Below are 10,065 nucleotides of genomic sequence, written 5' to 3'. Positions count from 1 at the left end.
AAAAAAAAAAAAAAAAAAGAATGTAAAAGAAAAAAAAAAACCCCCCCCCCCCCCCCCCAGGCGGCATCGGCGCGACGCCCGCTCTCGGCTCTTGGCGAGTTCCCTATCGGGTGGACGTGCGGACTGCCGTACGCTCTGGTGGCACTGGACTCCGAGGCGGCACTCGACGCGAGACTCTCGGGTCCTCTCGGGTACTCTCGGGTTCTCTCGGGTACTCTCGGGTCCTCTCGGGTCCTCGGCCCCTCTCGGGTCCTCTCGGCTCCTCTCGGCCCCTCTCGGGTCCTCTCGGCTCCTCTCGGCTCCTCTCGGCTCCTCTCGGCTCCTCTCGGCTCCTCTCGGCTCCTCTCGGCTCCTCTCGCCTCCTCTCGGCTCCTCTCGGGTCCTCTCGGGGCCTCTCGGCTCCTCTCGGGTCCTCTCGGCTCCTCTCGGCCCCTCTCGGGTCCTCTCGGCTCCTCTCGGCCCCTCTCGGGTCCTCTCGGCTCCTCTCGGCCCCTCTCGGGTCCTCTCGGGTCCTCTCGGGTCCTCTCGGGTCCTCTCGGGTCCTCTCGGGGCCTCTCGGGTCCTCTCGGGTCCTCTCGGGTCCTCTCGGGTACTCTCGGGTCCTCTCGGGTACTCTCGGGTCCTCTCGGGACAGGCGGCGCTCGACGCGATCGCAATCGACCCGACCGCACCCCCCGCGGCGTTCCAAGCGCAGTGTGGCCTGCCACACGGCCTCCCTCGCCCTCTACCTTCTGACGCGGTCATCTCGGAGACCCTCGGGTAACACCTCGGCCCGTCTCGGGACAGGCCTCGCCCTCTACTTTTACGTGCGCACGGGCGAGGCCGCCGCGCGCACACGCATGTTTTGCAGCGAGGGGGGGCGCTGGATCGAGGACGTGGCGACGGGCTCCGCGGCTGGGCCGCTCGCCGCCCACCTGGCGCCCTTCCAGGGCACCTTCGTGCAGGGCTCGACGCGCCGCGCGCATATCGAGGTCAAGTCGAGCGCGCGGGAGGGGGCGAGGGTCGAGATCGGCGGGGCCGTGCTGCGCGTCGCCTCGGGCACGTGGGCCGCACTACCTGGGTGAGAATCTGGAGAGAGGACCGACTGAGACCGACTGAGTTCCTTGGTTGGAACGGAAAGGACGTATTTTCTTCTCAATAACAAGGCTCTGTGAACTTGCATGTGTTGTCCGCGAGCTCGAGCGCGTGCGAGAAGGCCCTCGACAAGCTGTACACACGATCGCGCCCGAGAAGGCCGTGCAGGGGCAGCTCTCGCTGATTGACATCGCAGGCACGTCCGTCTCCATGTTCCTGAGCACGTGGCGGCTGAACGTGGAGGTAGCACGCGTGTGCAGCCTCGAGGACACGGTGCGTAGATCGTGCCGCCACTCTCCAGTCCATCCGGAATTTTGTCGTTTTAGTTAGCACTGCTGCTGCAGACAGGGCCCGCGTGACCCCATGCCCTTCCCATATCTCGTGAGCTGAGACTTGGCGCCACCTCGGTGACCGCCTACAGGTGGCTGTTCGCGGCGCCGCTCATCGCCGCTTTCGCGCTGGAGATGTGCAGCTCTATGAGCACATGATTTAGCGCTCGCGATGCACACTGTGGACATTCAGTGCGCATGGGGCCCACACATGTGGTCGATGACGACAGACCATGTGTGCGACGAATTGGAGCAGCACTGCCTCCCAGGAGCAGAGCGAAGGTCCTGACGAAAGTGGCCAAAGTTCCAGATGCCGGTCAGTGTGTGCATCTTAATCATGCCGAGGGAGACACCTTTGTACAGGGCGATGGTGAGCGCTTGCTGGTCACCGGCACCTCCCATACGGCCACGATTGGGATTAGCCAACCTGCGGTAGTCCCCGTCGATGTAGAGCAAGACCCACTCGGCCAGGACCTCTTGTACTCCGGCCTTCAGAGGCTGGAAGAACACCACACCACTGTTCAACTCTGGAAATGTGTACGGCACGTGAAAATGGTCAGCAAGCTTCTGGTCGGACGTGCCTGCCGTTAGGCGTGTCGTGGCGACGTGTGTGACGGCAAGCTCAAAGTCGAAGGCTTGCTGAAAGCCAGCGAACGCGAACAGCTGCATTTGGCTGACGCAAGGCACCGCATAGCTGTCGAGAAAGAGAGATTGCTTGTACGGAGCCGCGATGAATGCTGTGATCTTGAGGTAGCGCGAGGTCTCCTTGTTGGACGTTGGAGGTTGAGCGAGCGCGCGCACAGCACGCTGCCGCCAGTAACGATCTAGAATATATAAGGCTCTCGACCTGCGGCCACCTGCTGCTCGTGCTGCAGCCTCGAGATGGACGTGATCGGAGGAAAATGAATCTGCTGCAAAGCACTGCAGCTCAACACGACGCTCCCTGCCCCCGCGTCTCGTAGACTTGCACAGCGCCATGTCCTCATGCACAGTGAAGATACCTGTGCTACTCGACGATAATACAAGAATACGCAGCTGGAAGTTGCAGGCGCCTATAAAGAAAAACAGCAAGCTAAATTTCGGCGGCTAAAGAGCAAAGGACGGGCGCTTTTGATCGGCAAAGCGAAGTTGGAGTAACGGCGACCGCGTTCGCATGGAAGTCGCCTGTCGAGCAGCTTCCGTCCCTTTCCCAATGTCGTTTCACCAGTGCCGACAAAGTCCCACCAAACATGTGCGCGCCGCTGCTGCTTTTGCCGCTCCTCCACGCCGCGCCCCTGCCGTGGTCGGAGCCGTCGTCGTGGGCCTCGGGCGCCGTGCCCACCGCCGACGAGTGCGTCACCATCCCTGCGGGCGTGCATGTTGCCCTCAGCGGGGCGACGGCCGCGCTGGCGGGCCTGCACATCCTGGGCACGCTCTCGTTTGTCGACGGCGGCAGCGAGGCGGTGGAGCTCACGTCCAACGTGATCGAGGTTTCGGGCACGGGCCGCCTCGAGGTTGGCAGCGTTGACGCGCCCTTTTTGGGGACGGCCACGATCACGCTGGACGACAACAACTCGTCCGAGTGCGGGCTGACCTTTCGCTTCCTCACGCTGCTCGCGCGCGAGAATGCGACGCTCTCGCTGCACGGCGCGCCGTATGCGCCGTCGTGGACGCAGCTCGCGAGCACGGCGGTCAACGCGTCGCAGCAGCTCTCGTTCGCGGACGCGGTGAACTGGCCGGCGGGCGCCGAGGTGGTGGTCGCGTCGAGCGACTACGACCCGCACCAGGCGGAGACGGCGACGCTGGCGGCGTCGCTCTTTGGGACGACCGAGGCGTCGCTCATGGCGCCGCTGGGCCACGAGCACTTTGCAGCCGTCGTGGGGGCAGAGCACGACCCGACGGGCGCCGGCGGCGGCGTCGACATGCGGGCCGAGGTGGGGCTGCTGACGCGCTCGGTGGTCGTGCGCGGCGTGCCTCGCATCGATCCGGGGCGGTACAACGAGGCCGAGTGGAACTTCAACGAAGGCGACGGCGAGTGCACGATCAGTGGTCACGTCATCCTGCTCGACGGCGCGCCGACCGCCGAGCTGTCGTGGGTGGGCTTCGAGTCCCTGGGCGACGAGGGGCAGCTGGGGCGGTACCCGCTGCACTTTCACCTGCTCGGCGAGGAGGGCAGCCGCTCGTACGTCGACAGCTGCGCCTTAGGTGGGCTATGCGGCGCTGCAGGCGCTCGGCTCGACGCTGGACGAGGACACCAAGCCGCTCGAGCTGCGCGACGGCTACGCGCTCATCGGACGCAAGGGTACCGGCGCCGCCACGGGCGTTGCGCTCGCCGAGGGGCTGGGCAGGCGCGCCGACGGCGGCAACGTCACCCTCCGCTGGGAATGCCCTCCGCCCCCCGCGCCGCCGCCGTGGATGCCTGGCGCGGTGCCCTCGCCGCCGCCGCCGCCCTCGCCGCCGCCGCCACCGCCGCCGCCCGTGCCCACGCCTCCTCCGTCGCCGCCGCCGCCTCCGTCCCCGGCGCCTCCGCCGTTTCCGCCGCCGCCGCCGCCCACCTCGTCGTGCGGTGTGGGCGTGACGAGCGCGGGTTGGGAGGCGGGCAACTACGCCTATTTCTACGCCACCGCCACCTCGGGCGGCAGCTATGCAGAGCTGACGGACGTGAGCGCGACGCGCGGCCTAACTGTTGCCGTCCTCAACCCCGCCTTCCAGCTGATCGAAAGCTATACGTTTGACACGTTTGACGACGACGACGACGACGTGCAGAACATGGTCGAGTACATCGGAGGCCTGCCGGACCGCAGCAGCCTTGCATCGTCCTTTGTCCTCGTGGGCGCCAAGGACGAGGCGTCCAGCAGCCTGACGACCGCCGCCTACTCGACCCTCGCGTCGGTGCTCGGAGCGACGGTCACTGCCGACACGCTGTGCTACCGGTGCTCTTACGCGCTCGTCTCTCGTCTCGGTGGTGGCGGCGGCGAGGGAGGCGAGCTGCTCATGGAGCTGGTCGGCAACGACACGCTCGCAGTCGTGAGCGCCGACTGGATGCATGCCGCGTGCCCGGCGCCGCCGCCCTCGCCGCCGCCGCCGCCGCCCGCCTCGCAGTGCGGCGTCGGCGTGCAGAGCGCGGGCAAGCTCGCGGGAAACTACGCCCGATTCTACGTCCACGGCGCGCAGCTCACGGGCGTGAGCAATGGGCGCGGCCTCAACATCGTCCTCGTGAGCGGCACGACGTTTGAAGTCGTCGAGCACGCGTGGTTTGACACCTTTACGTCGTCGGACGAGGCCGATGTCATGGTGAGCTACCTCGAGGCCCTGAGCTGTCCGTCGTGCTACGTCCTCGTCGGCGCCAAGGACGAGGCGTCCAGCAGCCTGACGTCCGCCGCCTACTCGGCCCTCGCGTCGGTGCTCGGGGCGACGGTCACTGCAGACACGCTGTGCTACCGGTGCTCCTACGCGCTCGTCTCTCGCCTCGGTGGCGAGCTGCTTGCCGAGGAGGTGGGCGCCGACACTTCGGAGGTGGCGAGCGCCGACTGGATGCATGCCGCGTGCCCGCCGCCGCCGCTGCCTCCACTGCCGCCGCCATCGCCCCCGACGCCGCCAACGCCACCGACGCCGCCGCCGCCAACGTTGCCTCTGCCGCCCGTGCCGCCGCCGCCGCCCGCGCCGCCGCTGCCGCCCGCGGCGCAGTGCTCGGACACGCAGGCGACGTCGTGGTGCGCCAAGAAGCTCAAGAAGAGCCTGTGCCACAACAATATGGACGTGTGCGAGCTCACGTGCGCCGAGTGCGCGAGCTTGCCGCCGCCGCCGCCGCCGCCCGTGGAGGCGTGCGAGGACAAGAAGGGCAAGAAGTGGTGCAAAAAGAAGCTGAAGAATGTCAAGGGGTTTTGCACGAAGGCCAAGCACGCCAAGAAGGCGAGGCGCTGCGAGAAACGCTGCTCCTTGTGTCGTTGACGCATGTGCCGTGTTCAGTATGACAGTTTAAGTGTACAACTACAAGCTGTGCCCTGTGTTAGCTAGCTAGCTGTGAGGTGTGACTGCAGCTATCTAGTGAACTCAAAGTCAAACGGTCGTTGTTTCCCTTGCCCGTTGCACCTCAACACACAGCAGTTTCTGAATCTCCCAGGGCCAGGCCCGCACACACGAACCCAACTCCCTTTTACCCCACCGCCCGGCCGGCGGCGGCGCCCTGGCCTCTCGCCTCTCTGTGACTCGCGCCTCTCTCGGGCTCTCCCTGTCCGGTCCCCGTTACTCGCTGCTCGGTCCCTCGCTCGGCTCACATGGCCGACTGGAGGATCTCCGAGGCGTAGAGCGCGCGCAGCTTGTCGTCCGCCGCCGTCGTCGAGTTGGCGAGCGCCTTGATCTGCGAGGCGGCGGCGCCGAAGGACGAGACCGCATCGGAGAGCGCCGTGCTGCTCTGAGGGAGGCTCACCTTGTGACGGTGCCCTGGCAAAATCGTCCCGATTTCGATGCGCGATTTAGCTTAGTCCCAGAGCCGTTTACGCATGAGCGGGCCCCCTCACCAGCCTATCAGCGGGCACACTCATCACACACTCGCTGCTCTCTGTCGCTAGAGCAGGAAAGGCACCAAATGGTACGAGGACTGCTGCCTCTGAGGGTCCGGCGCTACTCACGTTCATGCATGTCCAATTGTGCTCTAGCAGCGCATAACCATAAGAAGAGAAGAAGAGTGTCGCGCCTCTCTCTCTCTCTCTCTCTCTCTCTCCCTCTCCCTCTCCCTCTCCCTCTCTCCCCCTGTGTGTGTGCGTGTGTGTGTGTGTGTGTGTGTGTGTCTAGCGGTTCCGACCGGCCTCCGCAACCCGCATCCCCGCCCGGAACGAGTCGCCGCAACACGCCGCCTCCTCGTCCGCCCTCCGCCTCTCCTTCTCTCCCGCGTAGCGCTTCTGGCTCCGCTCCAGCCGCTCCTTCCCCTCGCGCTCCCTCCGGCGTCGCCCCACCTGGCGCAGCCTGTGCGTCTCCTCCGCCGAGATGCCATCTCCCGAGGCGGCGGAGATGAGCTCGGCCGACGAGCGGAACCGGTCCGCCGCGATTTCGACGCCGATGAATTGGCGACCCTCCTCGAGGGCCGCGACGCCGCAGACGCCCGCCTGGTGAGGCATGGTGAGGTACAGTTCTCCACACACACACGAGGTGGTGGGGCAAGGGCCAGGCTAGGACGGGAGCCCCACGGCATTAAATGTGCAAGGCCCGGTGCGCGCGGGTGAGCGGTGTGGGGGGGGGGGGGGAGGGGGGGGGGGGGTCCCCCAAACCTGGCCCATGCAAAAGTCGCAGACCACACCGTGGCCGTTGGTCTCGAACTCGCGCACGAGCTGACGCCTACGAGTCTTCATTCAGCATCAATGACGCGCTCCTTCAGCCTGAACTGGTCTCGAGCTCTCGCATGAGTTGGCGCCTACGGCCCTCGGCCAACCTTCGTCCACCTCGGCCCATCTCGGCCCATCTCGAGCCCGCAATTGAGTCCGGCGCATGAGCGGGAGCGGCTTGAAGGAGCCGCCGGACGGGTCCTTTGGCGCGGGAGGACGAGTCACCCACCCCCGTTCTGATTGACGAACCCTTCCTCATTATGAATGCATTCGGCGGGCGCCTTTGGCACGGAGAACGAGTCGGCGCCCCGCAGGCTGCCCAAGTGCTGCTCGCAGCTCTCGCCGTGTGCGCGCCGCCAGACGAGGATCACCTCGTGGCTTCGGAAGGGCGACTGCGGGTTCTGCTGGTTGCGCCTACGCACGAGCCCGAAGCGTGACGAGACCACCTTGACACTAGAGCCTGACAACAACACTGCGCGTGTCTGCTGCTGCGCACCTACTACTACTACCGCTACATTCACAACACTGATGCTGCTGCGCACCTACTACTACTACTACTACCGCTACGCGCCAGCATGCAGGCACCTATGCAGGCCAACCAGCTGGCCGCGGCGATGGTGATCTGGAGCTGAACCGGTAACTTAGCCACGTTGGCGGGCACATGGCTGTCCCAATCGATGGGGTTGTACAGCATACGGTAGCAGTGTTTCAAGCCTTCGCCGTCTGCTCGTCTGTAAAGATGGTGCCGAAAGTGTGCGTTTGCGCCGCGGACTGTTGTATTATCAAAAAGCACCTCTATATCATCCCAGTTCATCGTTTTTCAAAACACGCCTCGGAGAGAGCAGAGACCCGCCCCCAACGGCAACGCAACACCAACAGAGGAAAACAGAGAGACAGCCGCTCGCGAAGGGTGAGACACGGCCATACGGCATACGGCTTTATCTCAAGACCGGCGCCCTTGCTCGAGACTCGAGACACCACACGAGACACTGCAGACACTAGAGACTGTGATTTTCCCATCTCATCAATCCTTCCAGATCAATTGATCCAGATTCCAGTCTCGGACGCACCCTGCCGCGCCACGTCGACTGCCCAGGCCGCACGAGTGGAGTGCGCACCGCGCCGCGGCGCTGCGTCTCCTTCTACCTCGCTCCGCCGCAGCTTCCGCCACCACTGCTGCACCCACCCACCCTCGCTAGCTAACTACCGCTGCGCCCACGCCTCGACCTTCTTGGGCAGCAGCTGGTTCGACAGGTCCTCTCCGTGGCCTAGGCAGCCGTGTTCGCCCTTGCCCCACGTGAAGACGGCGCCGTCGGCGGTGAGGGCGAGGCTGTGCGCGGTTCCAGCCGACACGGCGACGACGCGCTGCCCTGCCAACGCCTCCACCTTCTTCGGCAGCAGCTGGTTCTGCTCGTCGCCGTGGCCCAGCTTGCCTGCGGCTCCACCGCCCCAGCTCCAGAGGGCGCCGTCAGCGGTGATGGCGAGGCTGTGCTCGTATCCAGCCGAGACAGCGACGACGCGCTGGCCTGCCAAGGCCTCGATCTTCTTGGGCAGCAGCTGGGTCTGCGCGTCGCCGTGGCCCAACCGGCCTCCGCCTCCCCAGCCCCAGCTCCAGACGGCGCCGTCGGCGGTGATGGCGAGGCTGTGATCGCGTCCAGCCGAGACTGCGATGATGCGCTGCTCAGCAAAGGCCTCGACCTTCTTGGGCAGCAGCTGGTCCTGCTCGTCGCCGTGGCCCAGCTTGCCAAAGAGTCCATCGCCCCAGCTCCAGACGCGGCCGTCGGCGGTGAGGGCGATGCTGAGGAGGGCTCCAGCCGACACAGCGAGGACGCGCTGGCCAGCAAAGGCCTCGATCTTCTTCGGCTGCAGCTGCCTCTGCTCGTCACCGTGGCCCAACCGGCCTTGCAATCCATAGCCCCAGCTCCATACGCTGCCGTCGGCGGTGAGCGCGAGGCTGTGGCTACCTGCCGATACCGCGGCGACGCGCTGCTCAGCTAAGGCCTCGACCTTATTCGGCAGCAGCTGGTTCTGCTGGTCGCCGTGGCCCAGCATGCCAAAGAGTCCATCGCCCCAGCTCCAGACGCTGCCGTCGGCGGCGAGGGCGAGGCTGTGCCCGCCTCCAGCCGACACACTCACGGCACGCTCACCGCCCAGCGGGGAAGGGAGGTGGGTCGGCGTGTTGAGCCGCGTCACACCATCGCCGTGCCCGAGCAGTCCCGGCGTCCAGTTCTCAGCCGTTCCGCACGACGAGAGCCGCCCCTCGCCGTCGATGAAGAGGCTTTGCCGAAGGCCTGATGCCGCCCTCGCCGGCGGGTTGGCCTCGCGCAGCAGCGCCGAGTAGCACAGCCACCGCACGGCGCAGCCCTCGCCCTCCGGCTGCGCCGGCAGCTCGAAGCCGCGCTCTTGCGCCCACAAGCGGATGCCCTCCAGCGCAAGCGAGGCGTGGAAGAGCAGTGAGACGGCCGCGGCGCGAGCGATGTCGGCGGGGTCGCAGTGAGAGAGGGCGCGTACGAGGAGCTCAAGGGGCAGGTCGAGGAGGCGGGCGGGCGGCGGCGGGTCTGGCGAGGGAGCGGCGGTGGAGGCGGAGGCGAGGCGGCGCGAGCGGCGGCGCGGCGGGTGGACATCGCGAGGAAAAGAAAAACGTGCCTGCACTCAGTCAGTGTGTGTGTGTGTGTGTGTGTGTGTGTGTGTGTGTCGTAAAGTAAACACGGGTCTCCGAGAGGGCTCCGTGCACCGGGTTTCCCCTTAACTGCAGAACGCCCCCTCGTTGTAAAATTCTTCTTCTTCCAGTGTCGAGCCTGTCTGCTCTGAGGGGTCCTGATTCCAAAGCCGCTCCCAGCCGCACCCGCCAAGCACCTGCCGCCTCCACCTCCGCCTTCAATCTCAATGTCCCACCCCCCTGCGCGCGGGCCTTCTAGGCCCGCGGGTAGTCTCCCCCCATCCCCAGGGCCTCCAGGGCTCGCGCCTCAACCCGGCGAGACTTGTTACTCGCGGCTCCGCTCGTCATGGGCAATGCGACCACCTTCCGTCCACGCGATTGCATGCCGTTTGGGCTGCCGCGAGGCAAGCGCCACATGCTAGCGATGCTCCGCAGACTCGGGTTGCCTTGGCAGCCACCGCGGTTGCAGCTCGCCGAGAACCTCGACGCCCGGCGCTGCTTGCAGCACAGCCTCGGGGGGGGGTGTCGGATCGCGAAAAAAGATTTTTTTCCGTCCGGAAAAAGAAAACGATTGCGCGATGCCGATCATCCGGCCCGCTGGGTGCGCTTCTTAGCTCCCCGGCCCTGGATGTGAGGTTACCGACTGCACTCCAAGTGCTCCAAGTGCTGATCCCAAAAAGGCCGAAAGCCAGCACACGCTGCA

At 65.9% G+C, this 10,065-nt stretch overlaps 2 protein-coding genes across 2 annotated transcripts in view; both read left to right on the top strand.

The window, feature by feature from the left end:
* Positions 1 to 1,567, top strand: part of EMIHUDRAFT_195676 (hypothetical protein) — a gene marked incomplete at both ends in the record, with an annotated part of 3,272 nt that extends 1,705 nt beyond the window's left edge. The window contains 3 exons of the mRNA XM_005775470.1: positions 787 to 1,001; positions 1,234 to 1,347; positions 1,496 to 1,567. Coding sequence (XP_005775527.1) covers positions 787 to 1,001; positions 1,234 to 1,347; positions 1,496 to 1,567 — 401 coding nt within the window. The remainder of the gene's footprint in view (positions 1 to 786; positions 1,002 to 1,233; positions 1,348 to 1,495) is intronic.
* A 1,065-nt stretch (positions 1,568 to 2,632) lies between these two features.
* Positions 2,633 to 5,333, top strand: EMIHUDRAFT_195674 (hypothetical protein; the record flags this gene model as incomplete). The annotated part of the gene is made up of 6 exons (XM_005775469.1): positions 2,633 to 3,568; positions 3,609 to 3,749; positions 3,978 to 4,409; positions 4,503 to 4,898; positions 5,085 to 5,141; positions 5,214 to 5,333. The coding sequence occupies 6 exons, from the start codon at positions 2,633 to 2,635 to the stop codon at positions 5,331 to 5,333; spliced, it is 2,082 nt and encodes a 693-aa protein (XP_005775526.1).
* Positions 5,334 to 10,065: the final 4,732 nt, after the last annotated feature.

Source organism: Emiliania huxleyi (genome assembly GCF_000372725.1).
Source record: "Emiliania huxleyi CCMP1516 unplaced genomic scaffold EMIHUscaffold_3, whole genome shotgun sequence".
NCBI lineage: Eukaryota > Haptophyta > Isochrysidales > Noelaerhabdaceae > Emiliania > Emiliania huxleyi.
The sequence above is the reverse complement of the archived record's forward strand: the minus strand, read 5'-3'. Positions and strand labels throughout refer to the sequence as shown.